At 48.3% G+C, this 19659-nt stretch overlaps 1 protein-coding gene across 10 annotated transcripts in view; it reads right to left on the bottom strand.

Annotated features, from left to right (window-relative positions):
* Positions 1-18158, bottom strand: part of EBF1 (EBF transcription factor 1) — a 265638-nt gene extending 247480 nt beyond the window's left edge. For 3 of the 10 annotated variants that reach the window (XM_085073843.1, XM_085073842.1, XM_085073839.1), the window contains exons 1-5: positions 17218-18157; positions 15721-15877; positions 15348-15411; positions 15065-15120; positions 5998-6071 (exon numbers count right to left, since the gene is read on the bottom strand). In XM_085073843.1, the coding sequence (XP_084929969.1) occupies positions 5998-6071; positions 15065-15120; positions 15348-15411; positions 15721-15877; positions 17218-17351 (485 nt within the window). In that variant the 5' untranslated portion in view covers positions 17352-18157. Of the gene's footprint in view, positions 1-5997; positions 6072-15064; positions 15121-15347; positions 15412-15720; positions 15878-16149; positions 16419-17217 lie in introns of those variants that run through there. The other 7 variants (XM_085073847.1, XM_085073846.1, XM_085073844.1 and 4 more) reach the window with 5 other exon arrangements.
* Positions 18159-19659: the final 1501 nt, after the last annotated feature.

The raw sequence follows: 19659 nt of genomic DNA on the forward strand, positions 1-19659 counted from the left end.
TGTTCCTGCTCAAGGTGGGAATCCCTCCTGGTGCCTCTGGAGCTGTCCTGCTCTTCCCACAAGCCTATCTAAACCCATGAGACCAAATCACAGCTACAAAGGTCAGCAAAGCCTTTAGATTTCACCCACCCAATGACCCCAGGGAGGAAACCCCCATCTCACAAGGAAAGCTTCTGTTTGTTGATGTCCCTTAACAGAAAATCCCCTACTGAAGTCAAGTCATCAAGGAATGTAAAAAAAACCACCCCAAAATCAACAAGCTCCCAACTTTCCCAAGACCTTCTTGGTCCCCAAGGACCTGCTGGATGAAGCCTGGGCAGCTTCAGGGCTGCAGGGACCCCATCCCATGATGGCACCCAAGTGTCAGGCAGTGAGGACCACCCTGCCTGCCCTCCCTGGCCAGACCTGAGCACATCTCCCTGTTCAATAAACTTTCTGGTCAACCTCAACCACACACAACCAAATCTTTGGAAACCACTGAGCTTGTTCCCATGGCATCCTGGGGACCAGCATCTCGCCCGTATTTCAGCAGCTGTCAGGAGCCACCACTCCTCACTCTCCCTCTCAGATGAACTATTTTCCTTTCCCCAGAAGGTGGAAGAACATCAGGGCAGGAAGAAGCCCTCAGAAGTTCTATGCTATATAAATAGCCCTGTTGGGAGTATGACAAAGGTTCTCTTGTGTTGCTGAACAATAGAGGGAATAATATACAGTTACCCACCAAGATTAGCAATAAAGCAACTAACCACACTAAAGATAACAAAAAAGGGGCCTTTTACAAAAACAGCCTGTTCAAACATGGCTTAAAAAAAAATAATAATTTTGTTTTCAAAGAGAGGAAAATACATAATTCTTTTCACCGCAAAAAGCTTCAAGGCAACTATTCAGGGCTGAAACTTTTCACAGTTAACACATGTGCGGTATCTTCATTTCGGTGGAAGTTACATTGTTTGGGATTGCCAAAAAAAACTGCTTAATTTTACAGCACAATACCACAATTGATCCACCAGAAAATGCCAGAGCCTTGGCACCCTGAAAGTATTAAAATTTAGGAAGGAATAAAATATGCTGTAGGTAAATAGTCACAGGGACGTTCAGGGGCTTTTTTGCCTATAAAAGGACTTGTCATTGGAGTGCAGCTAGAATGTGTGGGGTGAGAAAATTTACCCACAAACAAGGCAATAAAAACTGCTAATCATTTTTAAATGATTAAAATGTAATTAGAAACAGAGTTGGCACAAGTTAAGACAATGCAGTTCTTGTGACTGAAGCGAATCAGGGCTAGTCCTGACATTCTCCCAGCAGACTGGAGGGACAGAAATTGCCACACTGACTCAGGCAAGCAAAGGTTCCCAGGCTCCCAGCACGAGATGGGCAGATGCCACCATCCATGCACAACCAGGCTCAAGGGTTGGCACCTTCCCAGAGCATTAGCCCAGAGGGAGAGGTGGCCACAGGGGCTTGGGGACACTTTGGTCTCACCTCCTGCCACGAGTGGGATGGAGTCAAACACTGACCAGTGGGGATGACCCAGCTTTAAGAGCAGAGGAAACTCTTCCTTGCCCCTTAATTGGGGTGGATCTTCCCAAAAGTGCACCCTGATAATCCCAAGTGATAGTCAGAGACCTCACTCCTTGGCCACAATTGGAGGGTGATGTGGAGGGGCTGCATGGTTGGCACATCCCACCATCTGTTGGCTCTCTGCCATGAAAGGAGGCCCTGAATGCTCCTTCGTGACCTAGAGAATTATATTTTAAAATTCAGTTTGCCTTTTGTGATATTTCCCCCCCCCAAAAGCAGGATTCAAGGCCTCTTCACTCTAGTCTTTCTATGCAGAGAATTAAAACATCACACAGATCTTGAGTTTCAGACCTGGTTAAAAGTGCTTTTAATTCAATTTCCCTCAAAAGCTTTGGCTTTTAGTGCCTACTTAGCACTTGAAAATAAGTTCCTAAATATTCAGCACCCTTTCTCCTTTCCCTGAAAGAATTTTAAAATTCCCAGGAGCTTCTCCAAACCACTCAGAAACACCCTCCAGCTCCCAGCAAGGCTGTGTGCAAGAGCAGGGAATGCCAGCTGCTTGCAGCCAGGAGGATGGGGACTTGTCTTTGCTGTTCTTCCATGACACCTCTCCCAGGGTGGGGCCAGGAAACACAGCTCAGACACAATGCCATGCTTGCCCACAGGAAAAGCCTACAAAAATTGAGCTTTGAAGGGGGTTTGCTTGTTTTTAAAACAAGTAATGTTTGATAGCAATCAGCCTCCCATCACCTCCAGCTCCTGGACTCCATCTCTGAGCACCTCATGGTTGTTGTCATCCTCACCATCCTGAGCTCCTCACCATCCCCATCCTGCTCTTGCCTGGCCTCCATCACACCCAGCTTTTATTGCTGCCTTTCTCCTCACCCCAGTCCTCTGGGGACCTGCTGCTCTCCTGTATTCTTGCTCCCCATCCTCCTCCTCCTCTTCCCTTCGGCGCGCTGGAGGATCTCTGCCCGCCCTGCCCAGTTCTACAGACAAGGCCTCCTCACCCCAATATGCAACTCCCCCAAATCCTCCCTCACTATCCCCACCCTGGCACGGTCACCAGAGCGTCCCCCTCGCGAGGATCCTGCTTTGTGTGTCCTGGGGACAATGAACAATGAGGAATTAGGGGCCTGTGGCACGTGGCCAGGCCAAGGCGACGTTCCGACCATCAGCTGCCAGGCCCTAACGAGTCACCAGCAAGGCCATCAAGGATATTTTGCACAAATATCCTTATTATTTGAGGTGAGATGAGATCCCTCCTGCCAGTGATGCCACCAGGACAACCCCTTCTCCAAGCTCCTCACCCTGGAGCATGGAGGTGCAGGACCCCCTGGCCAAAACAGCTGTAAGATCTTATTTTACGCAGACAAAACCCATCTTTTGCTCCAACCTCATTCTCAGAAATCACTGAACCATTTTAGCTGAAACTTTCCAAAGAAAGTCAGCCCGAGGCTGACACCCTGCAAAGGATATTTCAGCCAGAACAGTTTAAGTTTGGCAAAGCTGTAAGCCACTGAAGGTTTCATAATGGAAATTGTTGAGGCAATATTAACTATAGATGTCCCTCCCCACGCTGCCTACAATACTAATAAATTCCATTGAGGTTGTGAATTCTCCCCAGCTATTAACATTTTCACCAACAGTGTAGATTTTTATATCTGACAAAACACAATGAAATCCTTTGAAATAAACAGCTACCTGAAGCAAACCTCAGCTTCGCTCTCCTACCACAGCTAGGACTCTCTTATACATTTGAATTCTTTGTCTCCTCCATGCCGTAGCTGTAGTACACTATAAATACCCAGCTTTGTCACATAAATGCAAAGTTTTATTGTGCAGTTAGCCTTGATAGAAAGCACTGCTGAAAGTTGTTTAGAAATTAAATATCTAAAACAAGCTATTTTAAAATACAGAGCCCTCACTATTTCATGTCTGAAATGAAGAAATTTCATCTTAGGGAGAGCAAGCTGTCTTTCACACCATATGGCTAATGGTAGTGCATAGCAATTAGCTGGGCTGATTAATGGGGAACAGACTCTAATTTTATGCTTATAATTGAGGCTGCATTTGCACCCCTGGTGCAAATTCAGCACATCCCAACTTCCACTTACAACAGGCAAGAAATCAAGAGAAACAGAATGGTGTGGAGAGAGAATTTTTCCCCCTTCTAGACCCCTAAAGAGCATCAGATTTGCAATTTAAAAGCGTGTTAGCAGCACAATAGATGACAGATTTGTGCAATAGGGTCAAGCGGCCTGGTAAACAAACAGCACCCTCTTACACACATATGGGCAGCAAAGGAAATGGGGAATATCTAATATGAGCCGTAAGAAATTTGAATATGTCTCCCCCACCCCGTCAGGAGCACAACATTTGCCTACTACAGCCAGTTTGGGTTTTTTCTACCCCTCTACCTTACAGCCATGAAACACAAAGCAAGGACTAGCAGTAAATAAATAAGAGAAGAATAAAGCTTCTGAGCCAGTGGATTTTAAGAACAAAGAAAGTGCAAAGTGCTTTAATAACAGGAATGACTGCACATCTTTCCACATTCCCAGAACAGAAATAATTTTGTCTCAGTCAAAGTATATTGAATGGCTGTAAATCTGTGATGTGGGCATTTGGTCTTCTGGTTAAAACTCAGCCCACTATATAAAGTTTTAATTTACTTCTTACGATTTATGTTTCTGAAGTATTTGTAAGAAAATTAATGCATTAAAGTAGTTTATTCTGGCTCAGTGAGTTATTCCTACCACCAAACCTTGCTGGTTTAGGATCAGGAGGGCACATCAGCCAGGACTAATGGCAGATTTAGACCCTGACACTGCAGGCACCTGAACATGTGCTTAATTTTACTCATGTGCCCAGTCCCACTGTTTTACTTGTCTGTTACAGGAGAAAAGTAAAAGGCACTTGAATCTTATCAGGTCAGGGGCCTCCTTTAATATTTCCATGAATTGTTCCTAGCTAGGTACCCAGTGTGAAAGTCATACTAATTGGGCCAATGAATTTTAGGACAATTACAAGTTGTCAACATGACTGGGTTTCCACTTGGAAAGGCAGAAGTGGCCTGGAGTCCTCGGCAAAGCAATGAGGCTCCCAAAGGCAGCAGAAGCTCGGGCACCTCTTGGAGACACCCAGCTGCTGACTGCTCTGGAGCTGCCATGGGTGGCCTTTGGTTTCCTGGAAGAAGCCAAACCCACTGAAGGAAGCAGCCTTGAAAAATATGACATGCAAACTAAAACCCCCGAAAATCCTGCTGCAAGGAAGAGTTTTGGTGGGGGGCTGTGCAGGGTTTCACCCAGGCTGGCAGAGCAAAGAGAGCAGCTCCTTTTCTGCCTTCATCACGGGGTGCTGCCCCCCAGAAGGGTTTTATCAGGAGGAGCTGTCAGTGGAGGACAAAACATGCAGATCTCAAGAAAAAAAAAAAAGAAAAAAAGAAAAAAAAAATCAACCAACAGAGAAGTTTCCATCTGAGTATTTTGTCAAAGACTCTCCCCTGCCAGGAAACCCTCATCCAAGTTTATTCTCTTAGAAGTGGGTACTAGTTTTTACCCTCAAGTTACTCCTTTTTAGTAAATGTGTTTTGTAAAAGTTACAACGCATGCAATGGCATTTTTACAGTCTTGAAACAACTGATTGTAACAATAAGCTTATGCAAGAACGCCTTGTCTTCCACCAGGGAATTATTTTCTGCCATCGAATAACATGTAACAAATGATTTTTTCAGACATGCAAAAAACACCCACTAACTTTAATGAGACTGAGAGGTCAAGCTCTCTGAGGTGTCGAGGGGGTCTGTAGTAAAAAGGAAGTAGAAGAGGCTTCACCTACTTCAACCAGCCAGAACAGAGAAGGAAGCAGCTGCAGAAGTTTGGGGGAGAAGATATTTGACTGAATTAAAGTCACCAACCCCAAGCAGGGCAAGAGAGCACAGGACAGAGCCCAGTCTGCATGGGGAAGTTTAAAGAAAATCAAGAAGACGACATCTTTTGCATGGAGGAACATCAGCTGCTCCACTCCAGCCGAGCGGGGACCTCACGTGAGCAGCAACCAGGACCAAATAGCCCCCTGACCTCACTCCTTAATGCACATCCAGAAAAAAAACCCCAAAAAATACTATTTTGTCATTTTGCCGAGGAGTTTTTGTTGGGAATTGGGGGCAGAGACATTTATTGCTACAAGACTATAATAGACTGTTAATTTCGGTGAGGAGACCTTTTGTGGGCTACAGTGTCTAAATGAAAACCAGCAGCGTTCTGTTAAGAATAACTCTTTATAAATAATTGAAAACTAGTGTGACGACTGAGACCTTGCTGCTAATTACACACACCGAACTGTGTTATTTTGGGATTGTTTAATGCGAGAAAGATAAATTTAAGTCCGAAAATAGCTGTAGGTTCAACCTAGATTTTGGGAGACAGATTCATCTTCTCATCACTAATTAACTGGAAGAGGGGTATTTCTTACCTGCACATTATTTCATGCGTGAGCAGAACTCGGCACATTTCTGGGTTCTTGTCTTGGCCTTCATATACTATCGCCTAGAAATAAAACACGTTTTTAGTTGTGCATAAAGTTGAGTTTGGAGAAAATCAAAACACATCATGGTAAACAAAGGCCCAACGAGTTGCAAAGCACAGCTCAGGCTAAAAAGACCACGGCATCTCCACCAAACCTGCTCCAAGACCTACAGTTGGAAAACAACGCAAGCTGAGTGCAGCTAAATTCCCTCCTCTCTGTTGCACATCTCTCCAGCGGTGTGTAGGATGGGTTTTTTCAGTAGTCAAGACAACCACAATTTTCTTTTCAATTCAGAATAAAATATAAACCTAATAGCATTAAAAGGAAGGGGGAAAAAAAAAGAAAGAAAGAAAAAAAAACCAGCAAGGCTTGGTATACTTTGGGTCCTATTCATTAAAAAAAAAAGACAGAGAAGAGAGAGCTCATGCATTTTTAATTACAAAAGCTGCACAGCCCAGGCATTTTCCTGGTAGCTCCTGAGAAAGCGCCTGGGCCTGATTCTTCCCTTGAACCTCCTGATCCAGCGCTTTCCAGAGAGCACCTCCGGAGTTTCAGGGATATAAATAAGTGAGGAGAAGGCCCTACCAGAGCAGAGGAGACCAAAACAAACAGAGGATCAACCGACTTAAGAAATTTGACTCTGAGACAGCACGGGGAGAATCCTTTAAGCTAAAACTGTGGAAAGGCAGTGTGTTCACATTTCACGAGGAGTCTACTTTTGCTCCCACCAGCAGCACCAGCGGCGAGGGATCGGCGTTACACACAAACTGGGTTAGTGCTTACAGCCCCTGTGGGATGTGTTTCCATCTCATCCCAACAGAGTCATGTTTTCCAGCCACCCCTGCTCCCAGGCATTAGCCCCCCAGCAGCAAAACAAGAGTGAAAAGAAGTTTCCTTTGTGACAGCATCTTTTGCTGGCACTGAGGTTTCTAAACATTTCAGGGTGCCACTGCAGAGCTGAGACCGGAGCCCCAGCCTGGGAGGGATGATGACCCCTGAATCTGAGCATCAGCACTACCCTTGAGCTTGGTGTGACCTTTCCAGCCTCTAAAACACAGACTTGAAAAGAAGAAATTGGAGGAAAAAAACTCAGCAGGTAAAATGACATCTGAGATGGGTCTCCCTAAAGCTAACGATAAAATAGAGACTGAAATTTAAGAAGTGTGCTCTATGGATGAAATGCATTTTTAGGAATGAGATCAATTTGAAGTGAAAATGTGGGAAATACTGACAGAAAAATAAGTTACCTTAATATAGGATGAAGTAGGGTCATATGAACTGCTTTCCAGTCCTTACAAATGTAACCCACCAAGGATAAGAGGTGTTGTATCCCCAGAAGGGACACAGTATCTCAAGACACACAAATCTGAAGAAGCATGAGCTGACTCTAACACAATTTAAATGCCAACATGCAATATTAATATTACGCATTATAAAATTACTTAATAATTCCATAAATAATATCAGGAACAGGGCTGTATTACCTTTGCTAATTTTAATTTTTTAACTTCAGTTTTGGTATGTGCCTTCCCCTAAAACCCCAGAGCCCATGCAGTGGGGTTTTATTGCTGATAAAACAGAGGCTGCAGCTAATTGCTGCTAATGGGCCCAGAGTCTCACCTGATTTCTTCCCCCTCATTTCCACCAGTGAGGCACAAGAACTGTGAACCCAGCACTGGGATAAAGGGGATGCACAGAAAGTGTCCCCAGAACAGACACCAGCAACCCCCTGAGCCCAGCTGGGACCCCAACCTTGAGCTACTTCCACATTGGTGCCCGAGAGAGATAGAGATGGTTTGCAAGAAGCCTTGTAAATAGAATTATATGTGCTACAGCAGGAGGTGAAACAAATTCAGAAGAGCCTCATTGCCAGCATTAAAAGGAAAGATGGGGAGAAGCTTCTTCCAGGGAAAGCTGGAGAATTGAAGTAACTGGCTGACACCTGGTGGGGTCAGTCAGCGGGGACATTGCAAAGACACCAGAAAACCCCAGATCAGGTTCCACCAGGCAGTGGGACAGGCCAGGCAAGGAGGAAGCTCATGGCACTTTTTGGACTTCATCAACAGTTAAAAAATAATCTCTGTCTGAGAACGCAGAGCAGGAGGGGAAAGAGCAGATCTACCCCAGAGGCCTTTAGTGGGGACAAACACCTCCAGATAATCACAGCATGGCATGTGAGGAGAGGGCTGCTAGACTTGGCTCGTTCTTCTTATACTTCCAAATATTAAAATTAATATACCCAGGATGGGTTAGTTTGTCGCCAGTAGAGCCAAGAAAGCGCCAGAAATGACAAACCAGAGCACAAAATTTACTTTCTTTTTTTCCCCTGTTCTCTCTCCTCCTCTCCCCTTCCTGCTGCTGTGCTTATTTAACCTCCAGGTACTCGCTTAAATAACTCAACTAAATAGCAATAATGAACGGGCAGAGTCAACACTGTGGTACCTAATCACCTTGTCTGTTGTGTTTAGCATCAGTGATCCCTCCTTTGCGTGCATGACATTCTTCTGCCTCTCTTCAGCCTCAGGATTTGCTTTTCACTTTATTTGCATTCAATTATCGAAGTTGCACCCGTGCACATTTTGTTTTCTCCGCGTTAAACGCAGCTCCTCTCGCCTACCCTATTCCTGCAGGAATTTCTAGGAAATTCTAGGAAGCAGGAGGATGTGCTGAGCGCATTTCTGAGCAGTTCATCCCCATCTCCCCACGCCTGTGTCCCAATTCACTTGTGGGAAGCACCAACTGTTTGCCCCCATGAATGGCTGCCCGAGAGCCCTGCAGATACTCGACCGCCTCGCAAACCGCGCCGCTCTGAAGCATTAATTCTACAATTAGTTTCAAAAAGGAAACAGGAACTGCTAAAGTTTCAGATCGTTAGAGCTGCCAGAAGTATTTTTACAGGAAGGGTCTACTACGTTACTGTTGTGAAAATGTTTACCCCTCGGATTTGAGAAGCTACTCTTTATAACAAAAATATCTTAATTTTTTTCATAAACTACGGGGTTTTTGAGTTCAGGCTTTGAAACGGAGTGATTGCGTCGGAGTTCCCTGTCGCACTAACATCGTCGTGATTTTGTCAAATAGGGATCACATTAATGAGAGACAAAGTGAAAGTTACAGTGCATAAACTTAGACCACAGCAGAGCTAAAAATAAGCCTGCAGATACACATCAGAGTTGCACAACAAAACACCGGCAAAGGAAATGCAAAATTATAGAGTTTGGTTTTTTTTCTTTTTGTTTACTTTATGTCGCTGTAACTCGGTGGTGTTTCATAAGTACTTGAAAATAGCGTTTCTTCTCCTGAACAACTCAAACATTTCTCCACAAAATTCATCTTCCATTTTGCCAGCTGTTACTCACCCAAGTAACCTTCCTACAAGAAGTTACATGAGTAACAATCACTCATGCACAAACAGACTTCAAAATCAGGCCCGGAAAAATTAGTGTCAAAAATATAAGACTTCCTCTCTTCCATTTAAATAAAGATGCATAAAAAGGTAAGTCAAATTCAATTCACTGCTTAACAGCAAATAAAAATTACTAAATTCAGCACATCACTGTCAAGTACGTCCAAAAATTTGCTTAAACTTTTCAGCGACAGACTTCATTATTAAAAAATTTAAAAAAAAAAATAAAAAAGAAGGGGGTATTATAAAAGTCAAGGCTACAGTTCTCATTTAATTCACTTTTTCCCCAATAGATATGGTAGGCTAAAGCAATAAAAGAGTTGACAAATACGATGGAAAAATACAGAGACAGATTTTGTCCTTAACCATTCCTGAATAAATCCAGATTTATGCTGGTACAAGTGAGGGCAGAATCATCTCGTGGTGTCAGTTTGCCAGTCAAGCAATCCTGCTTTCAGAACTGGACGAAAAACAATCTTGAAGGAATGAGATCATGGTCATTATATTACTCAGTTATGTCATGGCCTTGATTTTAAAAGAGCGAGAGAAGGAGAGAAATCACCAACGTGCATCTAAATCCACTTGCTTTCAGATTCCATCTGCCTCACAAAACAAAGTATCTCCCTCACAGAAATAAAAGAGAAGGGAAAACTCATTAAAATTAGGGTCTTTTCCAAAACAGAACTAAAATGATTTGGAATGACGTTTACAGCCGTACACACAGGGAGAAAATAAAATCCTGGCCCCACCGAATTCAATAGGCGCTTTGCAATTGACTTCAGATGGGCCAGAATTTCACCCAGAGAGGATTAGGCTTGTATCCACTGTATATCTACAGCGAAAATACTGTGAATTACATTTATTTGGCTTTGAATCCTTAACCCTCAATTACCCAAGGTTTTACCCCTTCCCCAGGCAAAACCTCGACTCATCCCAGGGAGGTTTATCCCGGACGAGCAGCGCGGAGCTGGTCCGGGGCGAGGACAGGGAGTTCTTGCTCTGCCTCTCAATGCACAATTCAGAAGCATCTAATTATTTTATCCAGTCTCCCTCTGCCTTTGATTCACAGCCTGCTTATCGACGTATTCACACAAATTAAATAAATTTATCTCTCCTAATATGTTCATTTTTAATGGTTTTCAAACATTCACATGGAAACAGCTCTAGCGTAAATATCCCAGAACAAATGGCTGTATATTATACAGGAGGGAGCAGTTGGGCTGCCAGACTGGGAATGCACCAGGCCATCTGGCTCAGGCAGTCTCTCCAAAATCCTCAGCTTTGTTTTCACCCTCAGACTCCAAACAACACATTTTCCACTGTGATGAGTTTACATTTTCCCAAACACAGGTCCTGATCATGCATGCAAATTCCAAACTTCTCCATTCCTCTCTGTACAAGAAAATTAAAATCACCTGCGCTTCTGACATCTCACCAAAGGCACAAGAAAGCTGCTAAAATCTGGCGCAATGTAAACTTTCCTCGTCACAGGGGTTAGGTTTTGTTTTATGTTTGTGTGAAATTTCTCCGAGTCTGCTGAGGCTCCTCTGAACTTATTGATAACATTTTTTTTTCCCATGCGTGTAGCTGCCAGAGAAGGGCCCTGCCATGCACAGAATAGAGCTGATCAAATATCTGCAGACATCAGAGAATGACAGACAAGTCAACAGAAAAACCATTTGCATCCAGAGTTATAGCCCTGAAAAAAAAAAAGCAAAATATAAACAGGGTTTAAGTCTGAAGGAAAGATTTTTGACTCATGAGGGCTCTCAGCAATAGACAATAGCCATTGAGCAAAACTTATGATTTTTAAGATGCCTGAGCCATATTAGCATCCGTTATAGCTTATGGATGAGAAAGGCTGAAGGAAAAATGGGTGGGGAACAAGTATTTCAGATTTATTTCCTCCATCTTTCCTAATAGTGAAATATCTCAACTTTATGAAAATACAGCCAAAGAAATAGAAGGCATCTCTTCTCCATAAACATATTAAACTCCTTTGACTTGCCTAAAAACTCCAGTTTTATTAGAGCAGACATATTTCACGTTTTGCAGGCAATTTCAAAATGCATCATTGTTAGAGCCAGATCTTCTGCAGGAGGAGCTGCTGCTTTACGGAAAGCAACAGCTATAAAGTTTGGGATCCTACAGGGTTTTGAGCGCATTAGGAATGTGATCCTGACCTAAAATGAGGTGCCAATATAACATAAAAGTAAATTTAATTAAGCCAGTATTGACGCCGAGTGTTGTTACCCAAACTGAAAAGAACTTCCCTGCCACAGGAATGACTTGCGTGTAGCGTTTACAATTTTCAAGTGACGGGGACGCATTTCGGAAACAGCGAGACCCCCGAAAGCCACGTAATTCCCATTTTACTCAGCGCTTCTCTGGGGCCACCACCAAAGGCCAAGTGCGATACCCCAAACACAACTCACAATTATGCACTTTGAGAGCAGCCCTGGCTGGGTTTCCCGTTTGGAAGTCCCACAGCCCAGGTTCCCGAGGAGTGCACGTGCAGCCCAAGCTCCTATTTGGAGCAGCGCATGCACAGCTCATCCCACAGCCCAGATCTGCCCTGGCATGCAGCTCACTACAAAACTCTTGGTTGCTTCAATGGTGCCACTCTCCAGCCCCACTTCCCATCCTGCTCCACAGCTGACAGAAATACACACACAGCAGGACACAGATCCCTCTGTTCCATCCAGGACAGGACTCTGGCTACGAGCTTCTTAACTGGGCACAGCCACACAAGCAAATCCCTGACCTAGGAACACTCAGGAGCAGGAACATCCACTCTTTAGTACATACAAAGCCCCCAGCATAGGCAAGCCCTGCCTACCTACTGGTATAACACATGCTGCTAATGGGACATTGACATTAAATCTCTGAGCAGCAATGCTATGTACAGAAATCTAGGTCGGATTTGCAGAAGGGCTTTTATTTTATCTTACCTAACTTAATAATCCACAACCGTACAAAACCTTGCAATTTGTGAGACAAAGAGAATATATTTAAATCTGGTGTGTCCATATTAAAAAATAATTTAAAAAAATAATTTAAAAAAAATTTAAAAAAGAAAGCCACAGATACTTTCCTGTATGATCTGGGGAACCTAACTCATTCAAGCTTTGCTTCTGTGGGATTTTTAATTTGCCACCAGAAACCTCAGAGTAGCTGTAATTTCAGTCTGGGAATTCACAATTATCGAGTGTGTGAATGTGCGTGTGAGAGGACTGAGCAGATACTTGCCAGCTGAAACGTGTACGCTTCTGCAACAGTTTCATTTAAAAGTAATCATTTCATTATCCAATTTGTTCTGAGCGTCATGCATTAAAATACTACACCTTCAAGTAGACTGACAATATATATTTAACTTTCATTAAAAATTAAAGAATTTTCAGACAGTCTTTGCAATATTTAATTACAGTTTGATGATTTGAAAGTTACTTGAGAATCTTCTATATAATTCACTGTCATAAAATATAAATGATATATTCAACATTTGGGTGAGCTTCTGTCATGTGTTGTACTTCACTTCCTAATAAGCATTCAGTAACCGACGCAATCCCAACTCTGAAATAATTTCACTTTTGAAAAGAAAGAATTAAAAAAGGAGAAGAGGAAGAATTTAGCGTCTGGCCCCTAAAAAAATTCAGAGAGGCACACGCCACAGTTTTGACATGACAATGCCCTATTTTTCATAAGCAATTACGGTTATGCCTAAAGAAACTACAGACATGAAATTAATATGTAAGCAAACATGTTTGCGTTTAAAACAGCCTTTCGCTCCCGTTTTCTAATCTTAAACTCAGAGAGCTTTTGTTCTTAAATCCTCGCTCCTCAACCCCACTGCACTTTTCCCAAAATCTGTAATTTGCACTAACTTTGTTTTTCTAAGACTTCCTGAAATCAGACGGAATTTTTTTTTTCTCCTCCTTCTTCATTGTGAACGTGCTTTAAAGCTACACGGTAGGTTTTACAAATAAACTGTATCTCGGAGGTTTTTTTCCTCTTTCTCTCCAAAGACCCTCTGATGACTTGATAATAATGAGAGACCAAGAGGTCAAACAGTGCCTTAGGATGAACTCTTCATATGCAAGATGCCTTTGTTAAGAAAATTATTTTGAATCCACTGCTCTCCATGAGTTCAGGGCTCTGTTTTCAACAGCACTATGAGCAGAGGCTTCTGCATTTCCGTAACGATAGGAAAGCTATTTAAAGATAATATTTATTGATAGTCTCTCTCACACGATCTACACTGAAATACAAAAGCTCTAAAAGGACTAAAAAGAGTTCATATATCAGGAAGATTTTGTTACTTTTAACACAAACTAACCAATTTCTGCCTGAAAAACAGGGAACGACAGCAAACGCTTTCCAGGATTTTTCATGAAGAAGGGTATGTTGCTGCTGTTTTAATTCCTACAGGGAATGGGCTCTGTATGGAAGTGTACAGTGTAACAGAGTTCAGATGCACAGTGGATTGTCTAGTAAAATTCATCCAAGTTCCTTTTTTTCCTTTTTTTTTTTTTTTTTTCTGTTGAAAGACAGTCTTCAATAGCAGGAAAAGATGTTTTGGGACCATCAAAGAGAGTTTTGTAAAACAAACTCAGCCCTTAGAGCTTTATGTTTTGCTGTAGAAAAGAAACCCAAATACCAACCAAGAGTTTTGTCCCAGCAGACAACATACAGGGACTGACGTTTCCTAGCGGTACAAAAGAAAACCCTAAATGTTTTTCCTAAATAAAATTTAAGAATTTTCTTTAACAAGCAAAACAGATTAGGAGGGGAAGAAACATATTTTAAGGATGAAAAGGCTTAAAAGCGATCCCAGCTATCTAACAGAAACATATTCTAAGAGAAAAATATTCTGACAGAAGCAGGGGAAAAAAGCCGGAGTAACAATCTTTAAAAAGAAAAAATAAAAAAAGAAAGGAGGGAGAGTCGATTTGTTCAGACAGTCCCTTTGTAAAAATACTGGTTTTAAACAGAAAAGTATTTTTTACAGGTAGGCACGCACGTTATTACTCTGTTTGGGAGGCTAAAGAACAACCTTAAAATGAGGATTAATCCACTGACAAGCCCTGCTGCCCTCCCCGAGTCCTTCACCAAGCTGGCTACTGCCCGCGCCGCTGTTCTGGGGGCTATTCCGACACGCAAACGTGTCACGATACAACCGCTCCTCCTCTAGCCAGCGGAGCCGGCGGCAGCGCGAACAGTGGACGGACGGACCGACAGAGCCCCGCACCGGGGCAGCGCCTTGTGCTGGCGGCTCTCTGGGGCTGCCCCAGGCCGGAGGTTAATTCTTATTAATTAAGCGGCAAAACCATCCGCAGCCCTGACTGGGACGGCTGGAGGGTCGCCTGTATTTTTCTCCCGCAGCCCGGCAGCAGGCAGGGTCCCGCGGGGACCCTCCGCACCGCTCCGCAGCCCGCACTCTGCCCGGTCTGTGGCCGGAGCGGGGAGCGCTGCCGTGCCCGCGGGACGCGAGGGCTCCGTGCCTTGCCCGCCGGGCAGAGCGGCTCCGCCGCGGGGGCGGGTTTCACCTCCCGGGGCCGCCCCGACGGCTGCCACCCCCCTGCTCGGCGGCCGCCCCGCAGCACCCACCTGCTTGGTCATGGAGTCGATGAGTCGCACGTAGAAATCCTGCTCCGTCCTGATCCCTGAAACAAGGCAGAGGCGTGAGGAGCGGGGCCGGCGGACGGCAGCGCTCCGGGGCTCGCCCGAGGGCTCGGGCCTGCCGGGGCCGCCCGTGTCCCGACAGCGGCCCGGCACAGAGCGCAGGGACCGGGGGGAACCGGGGCGGCGGCTCCGCGGGCGCTGCTGGGCTCTGCAGCCGCGGAGGCGGCGGGGGGCGACGGGGCTGCGACCGGGGGCTCCCAGCCCTTACCATTGCTGTAGAGCAGCTGCAGGCGGTAGTGGATGCCGTTGTTGGTCTTTTCGCTGTTGGCTTCCTGCAGTCAAAGAGGACACGGGAGGCCGGAGGGAAAAGGAAAACAGTATCAATGAAGCTTCTCCATCACTCGCACGCCGGGTGTCCCCGGGGTTGGACGGGGCCGCTCTCAGCCCTTTCTCCTGCCCCGGGCATAGCGAGGGATCAGGGGACACCCCCTCCCCGTCTGCCCTCCGGGACAGGGGAAGACTGAGGCGCCCGGGAGGCTGCCGTGGCTCCCGAGACGAGCCGGTGTCACGGCCCCGGGGGAGAGGAGCGGGGAAGGCCCCGGAGAGGCGGCCGAGTCCCCGCGGGGCTCCAGGGTACTCACCTTCTCCTTCTCCACAAAGCCCACGAAGGCAGTGCGCTCGATCTCCACGGGCTGCCCCTGCCGGTCGTACAGAGCCAGGACGAAGTGGAAAAAGTTGGACTTCCTCAGGTTGGAAGGCGGCTGCTTCTCGAAGTGAGCCCGGGCCAGACCCACTCCGCTGGGACCAGAGACACGCGGGTTAGCGGCAGCTCCGACGACGCGGCCTCATGTCCCCCCAGCCGCCTCCCGGGCCCGTGCCTTCCCCCGCCGGGCCCCGGCTGGGCCCCCCCGGGGCAGAGCATCCCTCCCTCCCCCGAGTCGCCCCGGGGCTTTTTCTCCAGGCACGGAGAAAGACTCAGGCTCCGAACCTCGCGAAACCCCGACCCCATGCCGTCCTGCGGCGAGCCCGAAGCCCCCCGCAGCCCCCCTCAACCCGGCCCCGGTACCCACCAGCCCTCCCCGGGGGCCGTGCCCGCTCGCAGCCGGCCCTGCATGGCGGGGGAGCCGCGCTCAGTCCCGCCGGCGCGTTGCCCCGCGGAGCAGCATCGGTCCTGCCACTTCTCAAACTCGGCTCGGAGCTGTCACCCCAGCGCCCATGTGCCTTATCTTGCAGCCTCAGTCCTGCGAGCCTTTCCTCCCGCGCCGGAGCGGTGGGTAAACACCGAGCCCAGGAGACAACTCGAAATATTTCAGGGTTGTCCCTGCAGAAACTTTCCCTTCCTTAGAGGACTCCAAAGGGAGGGGTGCGGGGCGAGGTGGGAGACACCGGGAGATGTCAACATTAAACTGATGCCGGATGATGCCGGCTCCAGGGCTCAAGCTGCGAATCCAGCATCAGGGTTTAGTTCGTGTTTGGAGGGTTTTTTTGCGGGGAAGAGGACGGGAAGAAGGAGAAATAAGAGAGAAAACGAGGCTGGGAGCAGCTTCGCCAAATCCATCTTATATTTGGAGAATTTCTTTTAAAAAATCTAAGGTATGTGGCAGTGGTTTTACAAAGGGACTTCAAATTAAATTTCTCCTGGAGTACGCTTTGCAAACTCCCTGCTTATCGGAGGACAAGAAGAGGAGCTGCTGATTCTGACGAGAATAGGAAAGCGAGGTGGAGAAATATATTTTGGATACATCCGTGCACAACTCGCTGCTTTTCGGAGGAGGAAAGTGTCATTTGAAGATCTTAAGACTAAATCAGCACCAAACATAGTTTTGAAAACTCCTTCCTCCAAGCGAACACGAGGAGCCAGAGAGATGAAACCTACCTATCCGTACCTAGCGAAACTCGCCACTTCCTTTATTGTTGTTATCATTATTTAATAAAAACTCATTCCTACGGGACAATAGGGATAAATATTTAACTGGCGACATCTACGCGAAACTCACTGCTGGCAGCAGAGCTCCAGAGCCGGGTTTTTGTTGGCGCGGGGGGAAAGGCGCTGCCGGCGGGGAGCAGCGCTGCGGGCGGGGAGCGCCCCGGGGCGCGGAGCGGGGCGCGGGCGCGGAGCGGGCGCGGAGCCTGCCTACCTCTGAGCGGCCGTGCTGGCGTCCAGGACGCCGGCTCCCTGCATCCACGTCCGCACCGCGTTCATCCCCGCGCCGAGGGGCTCTTCCTTCATGCTGCTCCCACTCCGCTGGATGCTTTCCTGAATCCCAAACATGAATCAGAAACAACAGCGCAAATCTTCCTTCTTTATTCAAAATTTTAAAAAGTGATAAAATCGCCAGGCGGACTGCTATATGTGGGTTTTTTTCTTTCTCTCTCTCTTTTTTTTCTCTCTCTGCAGCTGATCGCTGGAATCAAAGCAAGTCGGAGAAAGCAAACACAGGCACGCACATTAAAAAAAAAAAAATCCAGACGCAATCAGAGCCCGGTTTTGTTGCTGCTGTTTGCTGCGTGTGCAGTTTGTTTGGGTGCTTGGAGGGGCTGGCGGGGTGCTGGGGGCTGGTTGCAGCGCTCGCAAGCCGGAGGAGTACTTGAAGTCCCTTTTGTATGAAGACACCCCTCGGATGGCAGCAGGCAAAAAAAAAAAAAAAAATCTCAGATGGCAGTTTAAGAAACAATAGGACGAACAGGAGCTGCGGCAGGCTCTGCTACATCAAGTGTCATTTTCCAGTGACAAGAGAGGCAAGTCCCCCCCCCTTCTCCCCTCTCTCTTTTCTTTCTTTCTTTTCTCCCTCTTTCTTCTCTCCTCTCCCAGCCGAAGCGCTCTCCGCTCCTCTCCTCTCTCCTCCCTCCTCCAGCCGCGCAGGAAGCGAGTTGCCGGAGCCGGGCGCACGCCGGGAAGGGAGCGAGAGGGGCGCACCCGCGGCGGCGGCGCGGACGGACGGCCGGAGGGAGACCCTGGGGCTCCCCGTGCCCCCTCCCTCTCCCGCAGCGCCGGGCGGACTCGCCGTCTCTCCCTATGGGAGCCACTTTGACTGTCCCCGCCGCCGAACACGAGCCCCGCAGCCCCGGCGGGCGGGGGGCGGGGCCGCCCGGGACACGCCCCCTCATTTGCATCGCGTCACCGCCCCGCCCCCGCGCCGCTGCAGCCAATGGGAACCCGCGATGCGCCACCGAGGGGCGGGGTCACGCCTCCTCGTTAGCATAGCCCCGCCCCCGGCGCGGCCGGCCCGGGGGAAAGTTGCCCCGGAGCGCCCGGGGCGGGAGCGGCGCAGCGCGGCCGCGCCTTTGTTCGGCGGTGCTGCCCGGGATCGCCGCGGGGAACACGGGCACCGGCCCCGGAGGGGCTCCCGCGCTGCCCGCACCGACCCCCGGCGCCCGCGGCCCGTCATTCTCAGGAGAACGCCGCGCTCCCGCTCAGCCCGCAGCAGGCACCGCTACGTGCGGGGCTGGCCGAGCCCTCCCCGCTCCCCCGGGGATGCCCCGCCAGCGCCAGGCTGCCCACTCTGCTGCCCAAAGCCGGGCATGCCCCGCGGCCGCCCGCCGTGCCCAAAGCCGAGCCCGGGATTGTCCCCCGCTGGAAGCGCGTGTGGGGCATCTCCCCCTCCGCAAAGCCCCGCTGATCCCCGACCGCTCGCCCCGCTCGCCCCGCTCCTGCCTCGCTCCCCGGCAGCTGTGCGCTGCTTTGCGGCACAAGCTAGCCATTCTCGAACAGGACAGTTCGCGGTGAAAGTTCTTTTTTTTTTTTTTCTTTTTTTCCCTAGGAAGTCCGATTTTTGTTTTCCCAGGGAAAATAATAATAATAACAAAACCAATTCATGTCCCCGCTAAGGAAGAGCCGGGCTGGTAGGGCGGCGGCGGAGCGGGTGCAGTCCCGCATCTCTCCGCGGGCTCCCGACCCGCCGCTGTCCCCGCATCACCCTCCATCCTTCCCTGCCCAAGGCGCTCCGTGGCCGAGCCGCTCCCGTCTCCTCTCTCCCACTCTTGCCGCGGCAGGAGCTCCCTGTGCCGGCGGAGTGGGTTATGCCTCCCCAAACACAGGCTTGCCCATCTTTGCCCGTAGAATGGAACAAAACCCTGCGCATCCCGGCAAGCTGGGCTACTCGCCCTCTCCACGGCGATGTCACACCGTGGAGTCTCTTGGGAGGGTAACCAACCCAGACCCTCTGAAGGGTCTGGGTTGTCTCTGAATTGCTACCGTATCCCTCTATCCCCCCGCTCCCCGATCAGAGGTCGGGGAGATGCTGCCCCGGGAGATGGAGGAGCGGGCGGCTCCTGTCCGCTCCTTCCAGGGATGCAGAGCTCCGCCAAGGGCAGCGGAGCCCACCGGGCTGCATCCTCCAGCCCGGAGCCCAGCTACGGGCCCAGAGAGCAGCCAGTCCAGTCTATCAGCACCACTGTACAGCTCCAGAAGAACCCCACGGCAGTCCGACAACTATACAGGACCCTCCCAGCCACCTGTACATCATTCTGTGTGGCACAGCCGCCCGAACCCACAGCTAAGCCTCGGGAAGAGAGCTCTGACTCCAAAGCAGGCACAGAGCCTGCTGCCAGCGCCTCGCTGGCACTGAGAAACTGCGCCC

Source organism: Lichenostomus cassidix, chromosome 13 (assembly GCF_008360975.1).
Source record: "Lichenostomus cassidix isolate B80296 chromosome 13, HeHo_3.0, whole genome shotgun sequence".
Lineage (NCBI taxonomy): Eukaryota > Metazoa > Chordata > Aves > Passeriformes > Meliphagidae > Lichenostomus > Lichenostomus cassidix.